This window comes from Danio aesculapii, chromosome 21, assembly GCF_903798145.1.
Source record: "Danio aesculapii chromosome 21, fDanAes4.1, whole genome shotgun sequence".
In the NCBI taxonomy this organism is placed as follows: Eukaryota; Metazoa; Chordata; class Actinopteri; order Cypriniformes; family Danionidae; genus Danio; species Danio aesculapii.
Genome location: NC_079455.1, coordinates 16146926 through 16174069, shown reverse-complemented (window position 1 = coordinate 16174069; position 27144 = coordinate 16146926). Strand labels below are relative to the sequence as shown.

Genomic DNA, 27144 nt, shown 5'->3' with positions numbered 1-27144 from the left:
GGATGTCGACTGTATGATGACTGAAATCCCTAAACTGCCTTAAACAATCATTAAATGGAATGAATGAAGAATGGAAGGAAGGACCGAACGAAGGAAGGACCGAACTAATGAAGGAAGGAAGGACCAAATGAAGGAAGGACTGAATAAGTAATGGAAGAAAAAAAAGAGCCAACAAAGGAAGGACCGAACTAATGAAGGAAAGAAGGACCAAATGAAGGAAGGACCGAATAAGAAATGGAAGGAAGGACCGAACGAAGGCATACCCGAACTAATGAAGGAAGGAAGAACCAAATGAAGGAAGGACCGAATAAGAAATGGAAGGAATGACCGAATGAAGGAAGGACAGAACTAATGAAGGAAGGAAGGACCAAATGAAGGAAGGTAGGATTCAAGGAAGGACTGAACAAACTAAGGAAGGAAGGAACGAATGAATAAATTAATGAATGAACAAAGGACCAAATGGAAGGAATAAAAATGTGAACAAACGATCGAATGAATGAGAGAACAAATGAAGGGAAGAGTGAAGGAAGGACCAAATGAATGGAGGAAGGATTCAAGGAAGGACTGAGCGAACGAATGAATGAACAAAGGACCTAATGAAGGAAGGAAGAAAAATATGAACAAACGAATGAATGTATGAGCGAACGAAGGTAGAGAGGAACAAAGGAAGGACCGAACTAATGAAGTAAGGAAGGACCAAATGAAGGAAGGACTGAATAAGTAATGGAAGGAAGGACTGAACGAAGGAAGGACCGAACTAATGAAGGAAGGAAGGACCAAATAAAGGAAAGACTGAATAAGAAATGGAGGGAAGGACCAAACGAAGGAAGGACAGAACTAATGAAGGAAGGAAGGACCAAATGAAGGAAGATAGGATTCAAAGAAGGACTGAACAAGCTAAGGAAGGAAGGAAGGAACGAATGAATGAATGAACAAAGGACCAAATGGAAGGAACAAAAATATGAACAAATGATCGAATGAATGAGCGAACAAATGAAGGGAGGAATGAAGGAAGGACCAAATGAATTAAGGAAGGATTCAAGGAAGGACTGAACGAACGAATGAATGAACAAAGGACCTAATGAAGGAAAGAACAAAAATATGAACGAACGAATGAATGTATGAGTGAACGAAGGACGGAATAAATTAATGAAGGAAGGAACAAACAAAATGAATCAATAAAGGAAGGACAGAACAAACAAACAATGGAAGGAAGGTTGGATGGAACGAACGAATATACAAAAATCACTAAATGCACTACAGAATGTTACGTTTACACATTTCTGCACAAACTGCATGGAAACGCATCATGTTTTCACAGTGTAATACTCAACACTCATGACTCACGAGTTGTTTTAAAAGGGCTACTTTTTACTCATATTTTAAGGAATATTTTCAATAGATACTTTTACTCTACTTGCACTACATGTTTGGGCAATTAATGGTATTTTTACTTGAGTATGGTTTTTCAGTACTCTTTTTAACACTGCATTTAAGTGAAAATACAGAACCTAATAACCAAGTTCACTTAAGTAGAAATTTTTAAATGGCATTTAGAGATATGTGCATCTGAACAATCCTCTACTTGCAGTGCAAATCATGTGTCTTTGAGTTGGTCCTCAATCATCTAAAATGTTGTGTATACATTGTGAAACTGTGTCATTTGCCCAGGGTGTAGCTTTCAATTTGGCAGCGCTTGTCTCATCCAGCATAATTGACACCATGTCTAGAGCAGCGGGGAGAATGAGCTGCTCTGCTGTGGTGTGGTTTCTTGCACTAAGCAGTTCAGTGCTCAACTTTAAAAGAAGCCATTTGTGTATTTTTACTAACTGTTGTAGATTTTACCATTCGACTTTCCTCCTGACAATATTCCAAGAGTTTTCTTTGGAAGAAATCAATCGGCTTACTAATATGTTATGTTAATGTTATGTAGAGATTTCCTTGAAATGTCTGCTTGATAGTTTGGGTCTCATGGTTATGCTGCTAATGTTATAATGACAAACAGACAGGTCACTTATTTGCCCCACCACACCCATCGTAAAATCCTAGACCAAAATATGCCTTGATGTATTTTCTTTTCGGCTGGCTATTTATGTAGATTAGAAATTAGATCCTTTTTGTTTCATGTCAAAAACTTTTCCATAGCAAAGTTGTATACCCGCTAACAATTAAGTGCTTCTCCATGATAAAGTTCTGCTTCAAAGTTTTGTTTAAAATGCAAAGTCAATAAATAGAGTAGTTAATAGTGATGGGTACCATTCATTCATTCATTTTCTTTTCGGCTTAGTCCCTTTACTAATTTGGGGTCGCCACGGTGGAATGAACCCTCCAACTTATCCAGCATATTTTTTATGCAGTGGATGCTCTTCCAGCTGTAACCTTGATGGGCACAAAAATTACCAAATTTACTCCAGTTTATTGCACCAGATTTTTAATGTATTGATTATTTTCGCTGATGAGAAGAGGGCTTTCAATCCAAATTCTCTTGAACATTGAGATACAGATCCTTACCCTGATCAATGATGAATTCAAGAGAAGTTCCTGCTGGAGTGTTAAACCGATTGTTGACTCAGATTCTTTATATTATGCTGTCCTTTTGTACATCTGAGATCAGAATTTCTATAAAAAGTGACATTGTAAATATGCAGTAGACTGTTCCACGTGGTTCACCTTTCGTGGCCTTGCAGTTTTGCAGATTCTTTTTTTTTTGTGCAATTTGACATGTTTTTTTTTTTTTACTGCGCATTGTGTTCTGCGTCCTGATTGGCTGTAGACCACTGTCAATCAATCTCCTCTGCATCTCCTGTACAGAACAGAAAGCGTTCAGCTTGCCAAATTAACATAAATTTTCGATAGTTCACAGTGTGAGTTCCAACAAGGATGCAAAAAGAGTTGTAAGTGTCTAGGAAGACCATCGTAAAGGGGGTTGCACCGTATGCGTCACGCCACACACCACGCATTAGAATTGTAAACATAGGTTTATATCAGGGTTCGCACACCAGCGCTGCAAGTGGGTGACTGTTTGTGGTGCCCAGCTATGACTCAGGACACTGTTTATATTTCTTCCACATCACATGCAGAGCGCCATCTAAATAATTTCTTTTTAAATAACATGCGAATATACGCCTCCAGTGTGCTTTACATCTAATTGTCATGTGCGCTGCGCATCAGGTGTCCGACCCCCTTAAAGATGAAGTCTGCTTTAATTTTGTAGATCAGTGACTGCAGGAATAGAGAACATTACACTGGATGCCAACATTATAACAGCTAAAAAACTTAATGAACCTTTTGCTGACAGCGATGAATGTTTGCGCCTGACAGATCAAGTTTTGATCTTTGGTTTTATTCTATAATACTGGACTTATTTTTCTACAAAGGTTTGGACATTGAGAGTGTTAAACAAGAGAGAAAAGTGTGAAAATATTAATGCCTGTCCAAGAAAAGTGTATAGTTAGGGGGTTTTGATGGGCCTTAAAACATCTACAATAATCGTAAAAATAAAGCTGACTACTTCGCGGATTTTGCCTATTGCGGGTTATTTTTAGAACGTAACGCCAGTGAATAATGAGGGCCCACTGTATACCAGAAATCACATATTTGGATCAACCAAGTTCTCTTTCTACTGCAAAGTTCATCAGCTCAACCTACTGTCAGAGGGTTTCAGTCACTTTAAAATGGCTCACCATCTTGTAAAGTTAGTATAAATGCTCAGCTGCTAGTTAAATAAGAGTTGGTCAAATAATTAAGAAATTGACCAAATGGTGCCAGATTAACATCATTATTTGGGAGAAATCTGAAAGTGTTCTCTCATTTTGATCAGTGTTTCTTTTCAAACATCTCATTTTATGTCGTACTGCTCGAGGAACTGTTCTACTATGATAATTTGTGATGAAAAGAAACTATGTTCAATAAAATGTACTTGTGTTTACTAACTGTTTATTCAGTTAAACATGAATGTTGAACTGTAGGTCTATATAAGCTCCAAACAGCAATTTCATACTTGCTTTTGATGTACGTACATACAGAAAATGCTGCTTCTCAATGCCAAGTTCACAGAGCCCTGACGGTGTGTCAAACATTGAGTATGTTTACATGGGCAACAACAATACTTTAATACGAATTTAATATGATTAAAACAATACTCTGATTAAGAGTCTACCATGTAATCAGCGATTTTTGATTACCTTAATGCGACTAAAGTCATAACTGAACTTAACAGAAATGCAATTAAGACATGTGGAGTATGCCTATATTAGTGGCATTACTGAAGTAAACACTGCAATCAAACTATTACCATCATGTAGGACTTTTAGCCATATTTTCCGACAAGATCTACACAGGCAGCTTTTTCTTTCCATTTGGCAAGCGTTATTACATTCTATAACACTCTCACCAGTCCTTGCTTCCTACTTGCGTTTAATACCCCAGTTTGTCACGACGACGTGAATGAAATGTTCATGAGTTAAAGTGAAACTGCCGAACTGAAGCTAAAGTCAAACATCCTGCTGATTGATTCAGAAGGGCACTTTTTGTCAGACGGATCACCGGTCAGGTATACATCCGTGCTAAAATATCAAGGTGAAAGTCGTCATAGCTTGCATAGAATAGATCCAGCTCCCAATATATATATAAAACCATGGTAGACATGTATACAATACGATACGATATATGCCACAATGTGACAAACTAGACATCAATAATGCAAACTGCTACTGATGGAAGAGAAATTTAAAAACTTGATTGCTTGGAGTACAAATTATAATTTTGTCCTATTTCTTAGACATCTGGGAACACAATATCGATGACCTGATGACCTGATAGAGAATGTCTCTAATCATTGACAATCATGATTGCCTTATTGAATACTCTTTCTTTGTATAAAGTATCAATGCTCTTTAGTTTTATTCCCAACAACTTACTAGCTGTTGTTACCACCTTCCCCAGTGACCTCTTCTGGGCCTGAGAAGCATTTCCATACCAACAGATCCCACAAAATGTTGCAATACTCTGAATAAAAGTACTATAAAACATGATCAACAATGTGCTGTCAACATTAAAAGACAATAGTTTCTTTAAAAAATACATTCTCTGTTGAAGCCTTTTCCTTACTGTAAGTCCATACATCGCACTTAAGATTATTGATTTAAATGTAACTCAAAAAAACATGAGTTTTTAACTTTATAATTAAAGTATAATTAATATATGCAATATAAAGGATAACTTTAAATAGGACAAAAAAGTGACCCCAAAGTTTAGTAAATTGTAAGTTGTTCTCTAATTTTGATCCCCACTGAAAATGTAGACATTTGACCCTCTTTTACCCTCCTTTCACAGGTCCTCCAGGAAAACGTGGAAGAAAAGGCAACCCTGGTGAGTACCTCTATTTATACACTCATTTGTACACATCTCATAGTTTAAAAATGGCCTGAGCCTAACCTAAAATTGCAGAAAAACAAATGTTAAGCTGTTATCCAGGAAAAAGGCTATCGGGATCCTCTTATGTGTTCCAGACCTTTCATTCTTCATGTCATGTTTGATTTGTATTTCTTTCGAGGAGCCATTGAACAGATGGAGATGTCCGTTGGTATTATGTGGTTTGGAAGAAAGCTTTTCTCTTTGCTAGTCATGGTGACATTTCTATCACGTTGGTCAGTGGGGGTCAGAAAGAGACGTTCTTCTCCTCTTCAGTCATTTTCCCTGCACAATGTTAGTTTTACTGTTGATCTCTTAACCTCAGAAATCTGAGAGGGCTTTGAAGCTGACAACACAATCATCCAGCAGGGAAAAATGATCATGATTATGATGTAGCTGCAAATGCAAGCTGTAAAAAATAGCTTGCTATCTGAAGTTTTTTAGTGGAATCAAATTAACTTCTCAACATCCATTAATCAAACTGACTAAATTATTAAGTCAATTTCTGAATGTAGTTTGCATGTTTGGGTTTCCTTCAGGTGCTCTGTTTTTTCCCACAGTCCAAAGACATGCGCTAAAAGTGACTTGGATGAACTAAATTGGCCATACTTTGTGTGTGTGTTTGTGTGTGTGTGTGTGTTTGTGTGTGTGTATGTGAAAGTGTATGAGTGTTTCCCAGTACTGGGTTGCGGCGGGAAGGGCATCCGCTGCGTAAAACATAAGCTGGAATAATTGGCGGTTCATTCCCCTGTGGCAACCCCTGATAAATATGGGACTAAGCTGAAGGAAAATGAATGAATGAATAAAAACATTTATGGTCATGAGTTGTAGACAGTGTAATAATCTTAACTGAAATTAATGCCTCTTAGTATTCCGAAGGATAAAAAATATACTTGACTAAAGTATATTATACTTGATTATACGTGACATATAGATGACTAAAGTATTTTAAATAGTCAGTTTAAAAGGTTTCAAGCCTTGAAATAAGCCAACAAGCAGCTACCTTAATTGCTCCATCATTGAAAATAAATTAAAATAATAAATAATAATTAATATTGTCAGAGCAGCTCAGTATTCTGTGTTATGGATATATTAATATCATCAATAATTAATATCAAGTGGCATACAATTACCTCCTTCATTTCATACCCAATATACCTCTATCAATAGCACTATATATTATTAATGGGCACCTATGATGAAAATCATCTTTTGGAAGCTGTTTGGACAGAACTGTGTGTAGGTCTAGTGTGTCCACAGTCATATTGGAGTGATCTAAAGACAATAAGTCTCTTTTTTTAAATTTCCTGACATTAAAATAGGATCTAAATCCTTCCCATTTTGAGGCCCACCACAACGTGATGTAGGAGTGCGGCTTCCCCGCCCACCGAATTGATTGACAGCCGCATATTAACTCCGTAATAACACATATAATGAAATCAACAGGACAGGACGTGCACAAAGCAACTGGGATTAAAAGATCTGTTCAGCTCTCTGTGATCATCAATCATCATCATGCATGTTTGTACTGAATTACATCAATTTTACTGTCTTCTTCACCACAGCCGCATGTCAGTACAAATATAAAAGAAGATGCTTCAATCCTGGTTAAGTGGACTCAAATCAGGTTTATTTTGGAGAGTAACATAACAGATATCAATACAGCAGTGGGATAGTTCTTACTGTAGTATTTCTCACAAACATTATGTGAGATCTGCTTCCTTCATGTCTGTCACTGTGCTGTTTATCTGTCAAAGCCGGATTCTGACAGACATGTGGGAACGGTGGGCAAGGAGAACTAGTATTATAGTCACAGGCAACAAAAACAGCCATACTGTGTTCAGAGCAGAAAATTCCAATATTCGGAAAGGTATAATAAATAATCTGATGAGTGTTTTGAGCTTAAAATTTACAGACACATTCTGGAGATACAAAAGACATCTTAAATCTTGAAAAAGGGGTAAAATAGTAGTGTTCATGAGTCCCTTGTTGGTCCTGAACAATTGAACTGCCCTCTGCTCTTTACTAAAAGGTTTTTAATAAAGTTTAATAAAGTAAAGTTTATTAAAAAGTATTAAAGTTTTTCTGCATTTCCAGGTATTTGAACCTTATTTAAATATCTGTATTATTTTGAGATCCATCTTTTCACTCTGAGGACAACTGAGGGACTCACATGGAACTGTTACTGAACATTCAAATGCTCCAGAAGGAGAAGCAAATGTACATACGTTTTATACCATTCTGCTTGCAAAAACAACAACTGAGTTTATACTGTGATAGTTGTCTGAATGATAGATATTAGTAAACCTTGTTTTATGAAGTAAGCTTTTAAGAAAAAAAAATGGTTCCTGAAGCCTTCAGGGAGGTCCACAACTCCTACCTGGAGTTATGAACATTGTTGAATTCAGGATGTCTTAATTGTCTTGCAAAGCAGGCTTGAAAACACTCGTTTACACTTGAAAAATGTATTGTGCAGCTCTGTTTACTGTCAGCTCTGGTCAATTAAATAACATTTAAAGTCCCTTGGATGCAATATAAAGTAAATTGTTGTGTATCTGGAAACCTTATGTGTAAGGCAACAGCCCATTTCTGATTAATTCTTGGATGGGTGGTGGCAGTAAATAAGGGAGTTTTCTCCCTTTTTTCCCGGCTTCTCTGGTGGTCCAGAACAACCATAGTGTATTCGTATGCACTTTTACTGTCATTTTCATGTATATTGTCATGCAAGATGAACGCTAATGGAGCAAATCCATCACATTATGCTCACCGTGCGGAGAGTAGAGCTGATCTTAAAGCAGATATGATCTGACAGCAAGAAAGAAACATGTGTGCTCCATATATGGACACAAATATTCACACACAAAAGGATCTTAATTTATACATGCATTTAACGGCAACAATTTGCCAATGTTCTCCATCCAACTGTGAGCATCAACCATAACTTCCAGGACAGCCAGGAACTGTGGAGTTGTGATTTATAATCAATTACCTTTATGAAAAAAAGGATATTTTAACCTTTATGTACTGTTGGGGATGTTTTCATCCACTCTGGGGTGATTTTGAGTCTTAAGTTGACCATAAACCTTTCTCTGCTTCAGCTAGCAGAAGGATTTTTGATGACAAATCTTATTTTGACACATATTTTGAGAAAATTCTTTTTTTAAAAGCTCAATACACTCTGGCCAAGTTTACTACCCTTTTGTTATGTTAGGGATGGGAACATCTACTAAACCAAACTGCTGAAAAATGCATCGGATACATTTTTTTTTCAATTTTTATTTTGCATAAATCTGTTAATCAACCTCAGTCCTGATCAAAACTACTAAATTGTTAAGAAAATTACAGGATTTTAACTCTTTAATTGTCAATTTAATAAATGATGTCACTGATTTGGTGAAAAAAAACACAAAAAAATTACGCATTTTCAATACATAAAGTAATTGTGGACTGGGTTTTATTTATTTATTTATTATAATTTTTACAGCAGTTTAATTCAGTGGATGTTTTCATCTCTAACATAACTAAATGGAAATAAGTTTGAACAGTGCACAAGAGCTAATTTTATTTTATGAAATGAATGTTAAAGTGTACACTTAAGTATACTCAGCCTGATCTCACGAGAAAACGTAAGTATTTTACGTTTTGTCAGTTTAGTGGCTAATTCAGTCATACGAAATTTTACGATTTTAAAAAGGAGGCGTGGCACCTAACCCCACCCCTAAACCCAACCATCATTTTGGGATAAGCAAATCGTACTAAATTGTACGAATTAGATTGTACGAATTCATACGAATTAGCCACTAAATCAAAAAGTTACGAATTGCTGTGAGATTGTGTTGGTATACTCCATATTATGACACATATGTACTAATACTTTTAAGTGTATTACCTGAATACCACTTGGGAATGAATTAGCCCACTTTTAGTATATAAAAGTATACTTTTATGTGTAATATAAGTGTAAAATTAGTAAACTCTAAGTAGTTTTTCAATTGTACTTCAAGCGAACTTAAAAGTATACTAGTACTTTACGTGTGTAAAACGTATTGCAAGTAAATAGTTTTTGAAGGGAGGAAAGTTGTGATGTGGCCAAGTATGGTGTCCCATACTCAGAATTTAGACTCAGCATTTAACCCATCCAGCCTTTTATCTAAGCCTTTTATATGAATGATGAAGCTGAGAGAAATGCAAAGGCCTGATTGTCTAAATTAACTTGAGCTCTGCAGCTAAACATCCTGTGAGCAGAGATGGGTTGAAACTTAACACAGAATATTTGCAGTTGAGAAGTCTTATGCTTTCAATGTTGTGCAAAGAATTTGTAAAAAAAGAGGACGTATGTATGGGTGCGGCCAATGGAGGACTGGAGAATGAATGACATGTGACGAATTCCACTAAACTCCACCTGTTAATATCAGCCACGTATAAAAGCTGGAGTCAGGAAATTAATTCTTGCATTGCATTGAGGGTAACAGAATTCTGTAATTCAAATTATTCAATTATATCCAATAAATGACAAATATTTTTGACATTGAAGAAAACCCTCTCCTGACCTTTTTTATTGAACACGCATGAAATTGAATAACTATTCCAACACTTTGGATTGACAACATGTAAATCACTCAAGCTTGACGCTTCATCCACATCTGGTGTGAACGCAGCATTAGTCTTGAATACGTACATGCAAGATGTTTGAAAAAGTAATTCGGGGATGTTTTGGGGATGTTTCGAAACAGTCAATCATTTTGTGAAGCAATTGGTTCAATTATTCGAAACACAAAATGTAGTACTATGTCACAAAACAACAAAGATTGTTACACCTATGTTTATCAATTTACATTTGTCTTCAACCTTTATCATCTTTATTTCTGTAGTACAAAACATCAAATTATCACAGATGTACTGAGATACAAGTTTAAATGCATGGTATAAACAGGTATGAATGTACCTGTGTATATGATCGAAATAGAGTAAATCACCTTTTGGAACTTACTTGAAACCTCAAATGATAACTGTATCAGTTACACTGTTACACCAGTAGGTGACTATGAATAGCTGTTAAAAAAGGTGTGTAATGTTTCTTTAGTATGTGATTTGGACATCTAGTGGTCTGGGAATGCAAAATACAGACATTTCTACACATCTAAACAGGGATCATTTTGAGAATGTTGTTGTGTGTATGCAAAACTATGCAAAAAATGTAAAAAAAAAAAAAAATCATTGTTGTGCAAAACACACACACAAGATGGGAGAACTGTGACTTTGTTCTGTGTGTGATGACTTTGGCAATTGATGGGAGGACTGACAACCTCCAAAACACACAGCCTGGTGTCCATAAAAAGCTGCTCTCCTGCCGCAGGGCTCCGGGTGACCTGAACTTGACACAGTGGGAATCTCCTTCCCTCTGTTCACCATGACAGAGACGGATCAAATCTCCCGCGTGGCCATATGACCGAAAGCGCTCTTATCTCTGTGGCCATTTGTAGAAGTTATCGCTTGTTTGCTTGGCTCTCTGATCTCGTCCGGGAAAGATCTTCCATCGCTTTGTGTGTCTCCGGATCCATTCGGTGTCACATTCCACTCCTACTATCCACATCCCTGAGGCATCAGGGCGGAGAGATGTGCCAATGTCTGTCTTGTGCATTATGTTCATTGCACACGTCTACTTATGGTGCGTTTGACACTCCATAAAGGGTTATGCCGAAGCTTGACCTCAACACGAACCCCTGAACATTTTCCATTGAAAGTCTGATTCAGCTTTAATGGTGTGCACCGCATAATTTTGTACTGCTGAAATGAATAAGTCAAAACTGATCACGGTAGATTACAGTCCACCACCTAACATTATTCACAAGAATGCTCTTTTGGACATCAGGATTGTTCTCACACTACTGGAATGTTTTGGATTTCTCTCTTGCTTGACTTCATTAAAGATTCTCCAGATTCACAGTCTGCACTCAGTTAGCACTGCTGAACATGTATTTCTTTGCACTTCTAAAAACAATAGTTTCAGAAGGTTGTTGTCTGGTTGGTTGTTTTTTTTTTTTTTTTTTTTTCTTGCATTGGAAAAGTATTTACACTTAAAATAACTTTGTTCCAAAGGTTTTGGAATAATGCCATAGGAAAACCATGTTGGGATCAAGAACTTTACAGGGAACCGTATTTCTTAGTGTAAAGGATAGTTTGATAATATAAATAACTTTGTATAAAGAAACTTTTGTTAAATGTACAGTTTTTTCAATTAAAGAAATAAAAATCAAAAGACTAAACGAGTTTTGCAAGGATGCTATAGAAGCAACATGTTTGGTTCCTCAATGAAACTTTTAATGAATCTCAAAAGATCCATTTATTTTTTTTGAATGATTGAGAACATTAAGTATTTTTTTTATTATTTCACTTATTAGAACTTTGTTGAATATTGGATGTTAAAAATTCTTTGTGAAACCATCAATGTATATTTTTAGTAGACAGTTGTTTTTCTGATTTTAAAATGCCCCTTTTACAAGGAAAAGAAAAATCAGAACTATTAAATGAAAAAGGAACCAAAACTGGTTCTCTGTCATGTTTTCACTCTACTAAATAGAAACGCACAGGATCACAGGACTTATCAAAAGAACACGTATTTATTGACAAACACTCACTTCAGACACTGGAACCACAGGAAATACTAGGAGGTTAACACTGGAAAGGATGGAGATGCAAGAATACACAGGGTGATGACTTTCAAGACCAGACAAAGAATGTACTGAACACAGGTGCTTAAATACACAGGACATAATTAAACTTACTACACATAGGGGTGAGACACAGATGGAAACGCTGAAACATTAACAAACGGTGGGAAGATGGAACAAATGAATCACATGACATAAACACAGTACCAGGAACACAACACAGAACAGACACCTGAGATTACGTCCTCGAGCCTTCAACACAACAAATAATATAAAAGGAGAGTGGAAGGGGATGAGGCCAGGTATGAGTCTTAGGAGGAAAGAGCCAGGAGAGGGGCTGAGGAGCGCTGAGTGGAGAATGAGGCCAGGGAAGAGACATCAGAGGGACGAGCCGGGAGAGGAAGTGGAGAGAGAGGAGCCAAAGGGTAGACACAGGAGGGAGGAACTAGGAAGGACACTGGAAGACGAGGAGGGGAGGACTTGGTGGGCAGACTGACAGGAGGGAGGAACCAGGAAGGGAGCTGGAGCAGGAGCCAAATGACCCAGAACACAGCCAGAAGAACAGCTCAGGGCGGAGTTAAGGGAGGAAGAGTGGCTGCCCACTCCAGGGGGCCAACTCATGGAGACGCTGCTGATGGAGGTGGAGCTCAAGGAGGAGACGGAGAGCCAGGGTGATGCCGAGGTCCCGGCGGGCCAGGGTGGAGCAGATGGTTCACCTGAGCGAGGCGACAACGGGGGTCTGAAAGCCCACAGCGGAGCTAGAGTGACAGAGGTCCAAGGCATAGCTGGAGGGAAGGAGGAGCTCAACGCAGCCGGCAGGACAAAGCAACAAGGTGCAGCCAGAGGAGTGGAGTCCAGAGGAGCAGGCAGGGCAACGACTGACCAAGGTGTAGCCTGGCGGAGCTAGTGGGTTGACGGCCCACAGAGAAGATGAGGGAAGAGTGAGCCAACGCTTATGGTCGAAGGGCCGAGCCAGAGTCTACAGCTCGGAGGGCAGAGATGACAATGCCGGGTGACATCCTCCGGACGTCGTAGCTGGTAGATAGGCCCACAGCAAAACCTCCCCTCCTGGAGCTTGAGGGTGAGCTCAGGGGCTAGCTGACAGCGGAGAGATGGGAGCTGGGGTGCTGCTCATGACACTGGAGCTCATGTCTTCGGAAAACAACGTAGCTTGGAGACTTTCTGGGAACAGTTGGCTTGACACTAGAATCTGAGTAGACAGCGGGGAGCGATGACCACGCTCCAGAAGTCAATGAGCAGCACTTTAGTGTCTAGTTTTAGCGATATCGCCAGATTATACACCTGGTCAGACGGTCCGCTGAGCTCCTCCTGGGCGGTGTAATTCCACTCTGCCGCTCTAGATGGCGATGGCTCACACACTGCGAGTGGCTCTCTGTCTGCGACTGGCTTTGTCAATCGCTCCCTGCACATGGGTGGTGTTGGGCTGGTCACTGGGTCTGGAGTGGCACTGGCAAGCTCTTCCTCCGCACAGATGGTGAATGCTGATCCATTCTGCCAGTGTCTACTCCATAAGCAGCGAAGTTGCCCCCGAGGACCATCTTCGGACGACCGTGCTCTGCACGTGATGTAAGGCTGGTGTTAAAAAAACATGCAGAGCACATCATCCAGATAGCTGGTGATAGGAGAAGAAGAAATTTGGGACGGTAAATGGGGTGCATGGGAATACGCAGGAGATGAAAAGAAAACACTGGGGCAAAGAGACTAAAAAAATTAAAAATACCCTGCAACTTTCAGTTTCGGTCTGGTCTTCTGTCACGTTTTCACTCTACTAAATAGAGACGCACAGGATCGCAGGACTTATCAAAAGAACACGTATTTATTTACAGACACTCACTTCAGACTTTGGAGGCATCGGAAATACTAGGAGGTTAACACTGGACAGGATGGAGATGCAGCAATACACAGGGTAGTGACTTTCAAGATCAGACAAAGAATGCACTGAACACAGGAGTGTAGACAGGACATAACTGAACTAATTACGCATAGGGTGAGACACAGGTGGAAACGCTCAAACATTAACAAATGGCGGGAAAATGGAACAAAGGAATTACATAACATAAACACGGTATCAGAAACACAACACAGAACAGACACCTGAGATTCTTATTGCATTGCTGTGAAATCCCTTTCTTTTTAAAAGTGAAAATGTACTTAAGAATGTAGGCTATGGAAACATCTTAGCCCTTTAAGTGCAAAATATCTCTACTAGCATGAAGCCTTTCAGTATACTGTATGCAGTGCTCAACTAGTGTAAAACATTGTGTCATCCCTTCATGGCTCAGAAGTCCTAATGGGGTTTTCAGCGATTTTTATTATTTTAATATCATTTTTGCCTCAGATGTTTCCTATAAAATTCCTTTGCAGGAATAAGCTCGACATAAACATGACAGTTGTTGACATACAGCAAGGGTAAAGAGCTGCACATTTAATTCGAACCCAGAAGAATTTATTGAATAAATCTTGAGTTCATTTTGAAAACGCTTGTCTTCATATTGCAGACTTTGGTATTTTGGCAACCTGGCCATAATTTGAGATGTTTATATCTCTTTTGAAACTAAATATGAGACACATGTGGCAAGAAGTACTGAGCATCATTGTTTTCAGTCCAGTTGATTTACAGTAAATGTGCCACCAGGGTAAACTTATCTATGCAGTTAACATAGATGGGGTTTTGTCAAAACTTCAGAATGGCTTGGAGGTCTTAAAAGCATCAAACTGATGTTATTCACTATATATCATTTATTATTGCGTTTTCGTAGTGCTTGTATCGTAAAATGCTATAGAGCATGCAAATTCTAAAGCAAAAACAAACAAAGATGGAGAGGAGTTTTCAAGCATCAAAACAAAGATTGTACTACACTCAAAAAAGATTCATTGGATTTACTAATTATTTTAAAGTGGTTGAAAAAAAAGGGGTTTATATGGGTTGAATTTAAACAAAAGAATTATGCTGAACATTTCTAAATTTAATTTGTTTGTTTACATTCAGCCCATATAAGTTTTTTGCCACCACTTACCTTAGAAAAATAGTAAATCCAATTATCATTATTTTCAGTGTATACTGCATATAATGCATTTTTTCTACACATTAAAATGGCTTCGTTTTTATTTTATTTTATTTTATTTTATTTTATTTTATTTTATTTTATTTTATTTTATTTTATTTTATTTTATTTTATTAAAACTATGATGACTGGCATACAGTGCATGTTTTGTCATGATTTTACAGAAGGTCATTAAGTAGATAGTTATATACCAAAACACCATGTCAGGCAGTATTTGGAACAATAATCCTTTACTGACCTATTTAAGCCCTTAAATACTACTTAATTATCGTTTAGAATCTTTATATTTTGCCATTGTCCTTTAAACCACTTTTTGTCCTCGTTTTAAAGATCAACATCATTTAAAATCTAATTTGCTGATCCCAATTTCTTTCTTTCTTATGGTCAATGCCAGTGTAATATATAAATAGTGTATATAGTGTATTATAATTACTTTCTAATTACATCATTAAATAATATGTTTATTTTACATCTCTAGTTACTGTCTAGAAGGTAAATAAATTAGACTTTTAGAAATTTTTAGAAATTTACTATCAAGAAGGTAAATAAGCATAGACAATAAAAACTCTTATAATTCTTCAAATTTAAGCCAGACAGCACCTATTACTCACTCACTCACTGTCCTTCGGCTTAGTCCCTGATTTATCAAGGGTCCCCACAGCGGAATGAACCGCCAACTACTCTGACAAATGTTTTATGCAGCAGATCCCCTTCCATCTGCAACCGCTGGACCAATTAACTTTATTTTACAATAATAACACTTAAAGCATGTTAAACATAATATGTATTAATCCAAAGTGTTTTTAATTCTCATTGCTAGTCTTGATAAATGTAACTTTTAGACACAATTACTTTGATTCCCTTAATTGATTTTCAGTGCTCAGCATATATAAGTTCACGCCTTACAAATCTATCTTTTAAAATTATGTTTTTACTAGTAAGTTATACAATATAATATTTGTGCCAATACATTAGATTAGTCAGTACTGAAGCCAAATCTGGAGCTTATTTTTGTTTTAGCTAACAAAATAACTTCCCATAATGGTCCAAAAACCAGTACACCAAAATTTATCTTATAGAAAAATATCAAACTGAGAAAAATATTCACTGAGAAACTGATCAAAATAAAATCAATTATTATAAAAAATAAAAGCTAGAATGTTAGAAGCAACTGTGATTAACAAATCCGTTACTTTAATTTTTAGTAATTTAATTATCAGTGGTGAAAAGTAACAAATTACAAATACTCAAACTAATGTAATTAAGTACTGAAATTAATGTTTTTCTCAGAAATTATAATTTAATAAGTAGTTTTAAAAATGTGTACTTTTACTTTCCCTTGAGTACATTTTTACTGCAGTATTGGTACTTTTACTCTACTACTTTCCTTCAATCTGCAATCACTACTTGTTTTTTTATGTCTATGTGGATTAGAAAAATCAGTCCTGTGATTCCTGTCCAATCAAATTGCACATAGAAAGTAAATTGCATCATACTGAACAACCTCAAGACGTAAGCCCTTTATAAATACAGCAAACTCTTTGGAAGCATTAGATGTGTCCATGAAGATGTCCAAAATCTTTACATGCAATAACCCAGAAACTGTTTAGATGCATGTCATTGATAAGAAGATGATGGTTGTTTACTGTATGATGACTGAAATGGTCTTAAACACCCAGCAGGCACAGGACGTCAACATGATGTCAGATTGACGTTATACCCCAACGTCGTGGGGACATTGCATTTTTTTGGAAATGAAAATTGGGTCCAACGTCAAACCTAAAATGAACCAAATATTAACGTTTAATGATGTTACAGCTTGACGTTGTGTGGACGTTATCAGATGTTGGATTTTGGTTGCCATATCTGACAAATAAATCAGTATTTGACGTCAATATGACATTATTGGACATCAAAAAACACTGTCCTTAGACGCTGGCTAGACTTGAATTTTGGTCCCCTGACATCACTACCTAAATCTAACCTAATATTAACATCTTAAGACGTTGTGTGCCTGCTGGGCAATGACTAACTGCACTACAGAATGTTACGTTTACACACATTCACAAATTACATGTAAATGCATTAGCTTTTCTACAGCGTAATACTCACTACTCTTGAGTACTTTTGAAAGGGCTACGTTTTACTCATAGTTTTAGTAATATTTACTAACTTTTACTACTTTTTCTACCTGCACTACATTTTTAGGCAATTAATGGTACTTTTATTGAGTATGAATTTTCAGTACTTTCTCCACCGTTGTTAATTTCTAGTTACATTGTAATCTAATTACACCCTACACTGGTCAATGCTCAGATGTCTTTCCCATGTCCACTTCCCTTAATCACGCACAGACTTTTGCCAAATCTGGAGTTTTTCAAAAGTGGAAAAAAAAAAGGCTCTATTTATATCTGTGCCGCCGTCCTTTGATTGATCAGTGCTATGAGCCAGAACCAGGTTTCACTTGAGTGTGTTTTCGTTGTATGTACATACTATACTGGCCTCATCAATTCTGGCATCCCAACTGACATGCTACACTAACAAGGACATAATTATACCTCGTTTTGACAGAAATAAGACAACATATAAATCGTTGTATAATTTATTATATCCTGCGCACAGTATTGAATGCCATTACATTTGTTTTTGTGTGTGTGTCTGTCTGTTTCAGGAATTCCCGTAAGTACCATGTTATCACTGGGGCTTTAATTCAGAACAAATGTGAGTTGGTCTGGAGGTGGGCAGATACAGCATGGCATGATCCGTGTTGGCTTTGCAACTTTGATATAGACTGCAAAATGAGGTGAGATAAGAGGAAAGCGAGGATATATGCTCCAGGAGACAGTTTCTAAATCGACCACACTCCATTTTTCACTGTCTGGCATTCATCCTGACTGCTTGTATCCTAATAACCAGACATCCCCTTTCAGAAAAAGAAAAACAGCTGATACAAATCTCTTCGTGCCTTCACACAGAATGCATAGTAAACACTTGTGCATGCTCAAGTGTGTATGTGTACAACATAACGACGCAGCAGCACGACAGCTTTTATTGCTGCGGTTGCGTCATATTTGAGCAGAAAGCCACAGTAATAAAGGGGAAGAGTGTGTAAACATGTAAGTTGCCCCAAAACACGTTCCATTTTTATGAGCTATTTGTTTCATAAGTAGTGTTTATATATTGCAAATGCACTATTAAATAGAATGCACTACGGAGCACTTAATTCATGTCCTTTCTTGTACTTGCACAAACATTCTGTCAGGTTGTCTTCATGCTTTTTTAATTATGTTTATGTTCTACATTGAATCCTAACAGGGCACTCCAGGACGGGATGGTTACCCGGTAATTATTACTCCAGCAATACACTTACTGATCAACTAATCATTTCTGCTTTAACCACACACAAACAGCATGTGGTCTCGCGTCCACCTCAGCTGATAGTGAGTGTCAAGTGCGCCACCTGCTGGTCATGTTAGAAAGTATTGCCAAATATATATAGCAGAGGTTTATTGTATTACATTTATCAAATGACATTACAGTTGATTTCATTCATACATAAGCAAGCCTGCTGATCATCTTGTGTTGAGTTTAAACTGTCAGAGATTTGATCCCCTATTTTTATTTATTTTATTTTGATCATCCTGAAGGTGAAGAGTAGGTCAAGTGTTAAATAGGTTATGTCGGGGTTTAACAAGACGAAATGCATCAACATGATTGATTGCAGTTCATTTTGATGGTCTTTTTAGACCAGATATGCATAAAGTAGGGCTCACGGGCTAAAGTTGGGCTATAAAAATAGTGATAACAGATATTTAGCTACCAGATAATCTATTAATACTCTGGACTGATAGTCGACCTGCAAAGTTGAAAAAGTTATTTTAGTCAACAGAATGTGTAAAGGGGACCATCAACATAAAATGTTCACATGGTATACAATGGGATCTCTATAATGTTGTCAATTCTATTAGACTGATATGTATCTGTATATTACACTATGTATTACATATGTCACAGAAAAAAAAAATTACCTCATAATTTATCCTTTCTCGTGTGGTTTTAAACCTTTACGAGGTTCTTCTGTTGAATGCAAAATAAGATATTTCAAAGAATGCTGGTTACTGGTCCCCATTGACTTTAATATTAAGAAAAAAAAATACTGTGGAAGTCAATAGACACCAGCTACCAGCCATTTTTCAAAATATATTTTTTTTGGTTCAACAAAAGAAAGAACCTCAAATGGGTTGTCTCAAACAAGTGAAGGCAGAGTAAACGATGACAGTATTTTAATTTAATTTAATTATCTATGCCCTTCAAAAGGACAATATAAGCTTTCAAAACTTTCATGAAAAATAAAAGGTTGTAAACCTTCATAAACTCATACAAATAAAGGGGGGTTCATGGTCCCATACCAGAATCATTAAAACAAACTAGTGGAATGGAAAGTTTCCTGAGTTAAAATGTTCATGAAACTACTCCAGTAAAAAAACACACTCAAAAAATGATGTTTGTGGTTTGTTCAAAATACTCCTTTATAATGAGCTGAAACACAATTCTTGAGTTTTTTTTGTGTGACAACTTAATTGTTTTATGTTCAATCTACTTACATCTGTCAAAAAAAAAGTTAACTTAATTCCTTCATGTTGCCCCAACACAAATCCATTGTGTGGAACCCAGCATTTTTACAGTGTATTGTGTAATATAGTTATTATTCTCAGTTATTATTATTAAATAGCAGTAGTTATTCTCAGATAGTGAGTCTACACCTACACAACATCCTTCAGAACAGAGAATTATTGTTCTTTCTAATAGCTTTGCTTTTAAAAGAGGCATTAGTTGCATGAAGCCTCCCTGACAGGCCATCGTGATCCAGATGCGATCAGTTGCATGCGTTGGCAGCCTCCGCTTCGCATAAAGATCAACTGGGAAATATAGCTCTGTGTGAAGTCTCTCCAAGCATAACAAGAGCGCAGCTCCAAACTGAACCGTGCGCAGGACTGCACCACATGTGGCCCTTACCGGATTTCCAACTGCACTCAGACCCATCACCACTCTAGTCATCCATTTCTTCTGCTTCAGGCTGAAAAGACCGACATGTGCAACCCACTGCACACTCTCGTCACTTATCCCAACACTACCAGCATACACTAGCAAGACTAACAGATCTATTCTCATTTTTGTTGTGGGAGTCGGCACACAAAAATCGAATATTGATACGCTGATGATGATACAAAAAAGATGGATTTAGATCTAATATGCTTCTTTATGTCGATCATGACCATTTTTCAAACAGAAAATGCTCACATTTAGATCAATTTACCTTTTACTCTGACCGCTTTCAGCACCTTCAGGGCAGTGGACAGCAACCTTCTGTCCAATAGGTTTAGCTTATGAAGCCAGTGATGGACTAGCAGACATTTCCTTCCTCTAATCATTTATGAAAGAGATCCGCTAATCAATTCAACAATAAATAAAGAAATAGCTAAGAAGCAATATTATTTGAACCACCATGAAATAGAAATTCACCATATTTATTTACTAAAGGGATGTATTGATTTTATTGTGAATGATTTATTTATACATGTTATACATATTTTTATATACAAATTAATTAAAATCCATTAACTCAATCGTTCAGTGAATCAGAAAACTTGTGATTTTAGTCTTCTTAAACAACATTATTCCTTTTATTTTATGCCGCAATTCTGTCATCATTTGCTTCATCTTAAGTTTCAAGACCATAAGACTATTGTTTATCTTTGGAACACAGATTAAATCTGAAAGATTAGTATTCAATCCAAAACCCACATTTTAAAACTTTTGTATTATGAAAATACCAACACGATCTCATGGCAATTCGTAACTTTTTGATTTAGTGGCTAATTTGTATGAATTCGTATGATCTCATTCTTACAATTTAGGATGATTGGCTTATCCCCCAATGATGGTTGAGTTTAGGAGTGGAGTTGGGTGCCATGCCTCCTTTTTAAAATCATTCATTTTCATACGGCTGAACTTGTACGACTGAACTGAATGAAATGTAATATAGTATACGTTTCCCCATGAGACCAGGCTGGAAAATACATAAACAGACCTCATTGTGTCACGGATTGGCCAGGCTCTTCCACCAACATCACACATCGAACACCCTCACCTGAGTATTAACCACGCACAGCTGCACCCAATCACTCCCATTCACTATATAAGCACACACCTCACTTCACTCATTGTCCGGTCTCGTTCTTACGAAGCGGACACTGAGTGAACCACTTCCTAGGTTTCACTCCCCTGCGATCTCAGAAATTATACTTACCTTTACTCTGTTTCCTTCCAGTCTGTCCAGTGTTCCCGGTGTCCTGTCAGCGTTGTGTGTCTCGTCAGTCAGTCTTCCCCACAGTCCTCTGGTGTGTGCATTCGGTCATCCTTCAGTGTCTGTCATCCCACCAGCCACAGAGGATCATCAGTTTCTCCGAACTCCTTTCAACTCTCAATTATTCCTATAAACCCTTGCTCATCTGTTAGAATAAACATCATTTATACTAACTCCCCTTATTTGTCCGTCTGCTTCCGTAACAGAAGACCGGACCATCAACTACCAACAGCATGAGCACTCACGATCCCCTTCAGGAGTAGGTGGATTTATTGAAGAGAGTGCTACTACCATCTGCTCCACTTCCCGAAGCACCACCAGCACCGAGCACTTCTTCACCGTCCACCCACTCATCCAGTCCCATGGCTCGACCAGCGCCCTACTCTGGCGGGGCGGAGGAGTGCAATGGATTTCTCCTACAATGTTCTCTGGTATTCACTATGCAACCTGAGTTATACCCCACAGATCGGTCCAAAATTGCTTTCATCATCTCCCTTCTCTCTGGGTCGGCTCTTCGGTGGGCTGAAACCATCTGGCAACAGTCTGGGCCGGTAACAAATTCTATTCAGTCATTCACCCAGTATTTCAAGGAGGTTTTTGGTCGCGCGGATGCTGAAGTAGCAGCTGGAGAACAGTTATACCATCTCAAACAGGGAGCCATGTCCACTCAGGATTATGCTCTCAGGTTCCGAACTCTGGCTGCTGCTAGCGGATGGAATGAGCGATCTCTCCTCACAACCTACCGGCTCGGACTAGAGTCCAGCCTCCGGTTACAGTTGGCCGCCCTCGACGACACGATGGGACTGGAGAAGTTCATCCAACACTCTCTGCGCTGTTCCGATCGTCTGAGGATCTACCAGCATGATCCTCCACCAGTATCACAAGCACTCCTCCGTTCACCAGAGCCAGCCGTCCCTCCAGAACCAGAACCCATGATCATAGAATCTGGTAGACTCACAATCACCGAGCGACAGAGGAGGCTGACCCGGGGTCTGTGCATGTACTGTGGTGCCAAAGGACATGTCAGGCTGGACTGTCCCATTCGTCCAGCACGCTCTGTGGTGAGTTTGTTCAGTTCTCCCATTGAAAAAATGCATCCTCTCACCACTAATGTCCAGTTAACTACCCCTTCTGTCTCAGTTTCAGTCACAGCACTCATCGACTCCGGGTCAGCAGGAAATTTCATCTCGCACGCCCTCTGTCGCCGACTACAGCTTAACACCGAAGCCTCGACGCACGTCTACCAGATTCAGCCCATAACCAACGATATCCATTCTCAGGCACGTATCCATCGAAAATGTGAACCCGTCAATCTCCAAGTAGGACTGCTCCATAAAGAGGAGATTCAATTTCTGGTTCTGGAGGGTGCATCGATGGATATCATCTTAGGGCGCCCGTGGCTGGTGAAGCACGATCCCATTCTCTCTTGGGGCACAGGAGAAATTAAGAGATGGGGAGAAGAATGCAGATCCAGCTGTTTTCCCGATCTACCCTTACAAATTCAAAGATCCCTTACCGTCTACGTCACGTCTGTCGAAAGTCCAGTCGAGAAAATATCCATTCAGATCCCGAAGATCTACTCCTCATACGAGGATGTATTTTGCCCCAAGAGAGCTTCCCAGCTACCTCCACATCGGCCATGGGACTGCGCCATAGACCTGCTTCCAGATGCTCCTATGCCCAGAGGTAGGATCTACCCGTTGTCCCTTCCGGAGACCAAGGCAATGGAGGAGTACATCCATGAGGCTCTGAGTCAGGGGTATATCCGTCCATCCACGTCACCTGCTGCCTCAAGTTTCTTCTTCGTGGCTAAGAAGGATGGAGGGCTGCGGCCATGTATCGATTACAGAACCCTAAATCAAGGTACAGTCAAGTTCCGGTATCCCCTTCCTCTCGTCCCTGCGGCCCTGGAACAACTCAGATCCGCCAAAATTTTCACCAAGTTGGACCTCCGCAGCGCCTATAATCTGGTGAGAATACGTGAGGGGGACGAGTGGAAGACTGGGTTTGTGACCCCTACTGGACACTACGAGTACCTGGTCATGCCCTCTGGTCTGGTTAACGCCCCCTCCGTATTCCAAAACTTCATCCACGAAGTCCTCCGGGAGTTCCTCCATCTCTTCGTCATTGTATACATAGATGATATCCTGATTTACTCCCGGAGTGAGGCCGAACATCGCCACCACGTTGCGGAGGTCCTGAAAACCCTCAGGAAACACCGCCTGTACCTTAAGGCTGAAAAATGCTCCTTCCATTCACCATCTGTTCAGTTCTTGGGGTACATCATCGATCAAAGAGGGGTTCGTATGGACGAGGGGAAGGTCACTTCCGTCATCTCCTGGCCCGAACCAAAAACCATAAAGGAACTCAAACGTTTCCTAGGATTTGCTAATTTCTACCGACGTTTCATCCAGAATTACAGTCTCATCACCGCTCCGCTCACCAACCTGTTAAAAAATAAACCCAAAGCACTATCCTGGCCTCCCGAAGCCGCCGCAGCCTTCCAAAACCTAAAGAATCCTTCACTCAAGCCCCACTGCTGACTCATCCTGATCCTGACTTGCCGTTTGTGGTCGAAGTGGATGCATCGACCACCGGAGTGGGAGCCATCCTGTCCCAGTACCACGGTACTCCTTCATTACTCCATCCATGTGCCTATTTCTCCCGGAAGCTCAGCCCGGCGGAAAGGAACTATGACATCGGAAATCGAGAACTTCTGGCCATCAAGCTCGCCCTGGAGGAGTGGCGACACTGGTTGGAGGGGGCCAAACATTCGTTCCAGGTGATCACAGATCATAAAAATCTCCAATACCTAAAAGATGCTAAAAGACTCTGTCCTCGTCAGGCCCGTTGGTCATTGTTCTTCTCCAGATTTCAGTTCTCTATCTCATATCGACCAGGTTCAAAGAATATCCGAGCAGACGCACTTTCCAGAATTCACGACCAGCATGAAATTATTGAGACACCGGCCAAGATCCTTCCCGATCAGATCACTATCTGTCCCATCCAATGGTCCGCTCCTACAGTAATCGCCACTCCAGAATCCAGAACTCCGCCGGGCTGTCCCCCCAATCGACGCTTCATCCCTGAAAACCAACGGGTAGATCTCATTCATTCCAGCCATACATCTCTGGGCACAGGACATCCTGGGGCCAACAACACCCTCTCGCTGCTATCCCAACGCTTTTGGTGGCCGAACATGGCGAGGGATGTGAGAAGATACGTCCAAGGCTGCAGAGAATGCGCTATGTCGAAGAGTCCTCGCCATCTACCTGCTGGTAAACTCCATCCCTTGCCCATCCCAAACCGCCCCTGGTCACACCTAGGAGTTGACTTCATGACAGACCTCCCATTGTCTGAAGGTAACACCTGCATTCTAGTCATCATAGATCGATTCTCTAAATTCTGTCGTTTGATTCCTTTCAAAGGTCTACCCACAGCCCTAGAGACCGCCGAAAACCTGTTCAACCACGTCTTTCGAAATTTTGGGTTACCAGAAGATATAGTCTCGGATCGAGGACCCCAATTTATCTCCAGACTATGGAGAGCATTCTTCAGACTCCTAGGTGTGACCGTAAGCCTCTCGTCTGGCTATCACCCCCAAACCAACGGCCAGACAGAGAGGAAAATTCAGGAAGTGGGGCGGTTCCTCAGGACCTTCTGTCACGGTCACCAAAACTCCTGGAGCCAGTTTCTGGGCTGGGCGGAATACGCCCAGAATTCCCTGCGGCAACCTACCACCGGACTCACGCCATTCCAGTGCATCCTAGGGTTCCAACCTCCACTCTTCCCCTGGGATGGCGCACCATCTGATGTCCCCGCAGTGGATTACTGGTTCCGGGAGAGCGAGAGAGTCTGGTACGATGCTCATCACCATCTCCAGAGGGCAGTACGCAGAACAAAGGAGGTATCTGATAAGAGAAGGATTCCAGGCCCCATCTATACTCCAGGACAGAAGGTCTGGCTCTCCACCAGAGATATCCGTTTGCGACTGCCCTCCCGAAAATTAAGTCCCAGATTTGTTGGTCCCTTCACCATCCTGGAACAGGTCAACCCCGTCACATACAAGTTACAGTTACCACCACAGTACAGAATCCACCCCACATTCCACGTGTCCCTTCTAAAACCCTTTCACGATCCTCTGATTCCCTCCACAGAGCCTGGCCATGAAGAGGAACCTCCTCCCCCACTGATGTTAGAAGAAGGGGCCATATACCAAGTCAAGGATATCCTACGGTCCCCGCGTCGTGGTGGTCAGCTTGAATACCTCGTCGACTGGGAAGGATACGGTCCAGAAGAAAGGTCATGGGTCCCCAGATCCGATATATTAGATCCCGCACTTATGGAAGAGTTCCACTCCAATCACCCAGAATTTCCAGCACCTCGAGGACGAGGTAGACCACCACGACGTCGGAGGTTCAGGCCCTCAGGAGCGGGCCCTGGGGAGGGGGGTAATGTCACGGATTGGCCAGGCTCTTCCACCAACATCACACATCGAACACCCTCACCTGAGTATTAACCACGCACAGCTGCACCCAATCACTCCCATTCACTATATAAGCACACACCTCACTTCACTCATTGTCCGGTCTCGTTCTTACGAAGCGGACACTGAGTGAACCACTTCCTAGGTTTCACTCCCCTGCGATCTCAGAAATTATACTTACCTTTACTCTGTTTCCTTCCAGTCTGTCCAGTGTTCCCGGTGTCCTGTCAGCGTTGTGTGTCTCGTCAGTCAGTCTTCCCCGCAGTCCTCTGGTGTGTGCATTCGGTCATCCTTCAGTGTCTGTCATCCCACCAGCCACAAAGGATCATCAGTTTCTCCGAACTCCTTTCAACTCTCAATTATTCCTATCCACCCTTGCTCATCTGTTGGAATAAACATCATTTATACTAACTCCCCTTATTTGTCCGTCTGCTTCCGTAACACATTGCTTCTTGCTGAAGCTCAAATGTGCTGTGTGACATTTGAAAATTATCCTCATTGGTTTTCGTTCATCACGCATGCTTAAAATGAGTTGACCTAATAGCTTCTTTCTGCTTTTAAAGACAGAAATGATATTTTGAAGATTTTGGAAATGGGTAGCTATTGACTTCCATAGTACTTGTTTTTCCTACTATGGAGGTCAATGGTTGCTGATTTTCAAAATTTTTCTAAATATCTTCTTTTGTATTTAATTTTAAAAAGAAACTTATAAATATTTGGAACCATTTGAGTCAATTTGAATGCTCAGAGCATTGTGTGTGTGTAACACGGGGAGTGACACAGACAATTGAAGTTAGGATCCACTTGCAGGTTTATTCGAAGTCAGGCAAGCAATGGTCAACACAGGTGCAAACAGATGTATAAAGGCAGTCCAGAATCGTAGTCAAATGTATCAGGCGAGAGGTCAAAAGGCAGGTGGCAGACAAGGAGAAAAGTAAACAAGGCAAAGATCAAAACACGGAGAACCAAGACTAGGAGAACGCATTGAAATGTCACTTTACAGATAACAAGAGATGTGTGTGCTGTTTAAATAGTGTCTGTAATCAGTCTTTGACAATGCTCAGGTGGTGCGAGTGTAATCAGTAGAGACTTGGAGCAGGTGTGAGTATGTGTGTGGCATGA

At 39.8% G+C, this 27144-nt stretch overlaps 1 protein-coding gene across 2 annotated transcripts in view; it reads left to right on the top strand.

Moving 5' to 3' along the window:
• LOC130214339 (collagen alpha-1(XXIII) chain) overlaps window positions 1-27144 on the top strand; it is a 194574-nt gene that overhangs the window by 141076 nt on the left and 26354 nt on the right. The window contains exons 3-5 of one of the 2 annotated variants that reach the window (XM_056445987.1): window positions 5335-5370; window positions 17841-17848; window positions 18485-18511. In XM_056445987.1, the coding sequence (XP_056301962.1) occupies window positions 5335-5370; window positions 17841-17848; window positions 18485-18511 (71 nt within the window). Of the gene's footprint in view, window positions 1-5334; window positions 5371-17840; window positions 17849-18471; window positions 18512-27144 lie in introns of those variants that run through there. The other variant, XM_056445986.1, reaches the window with a different exon arrangement.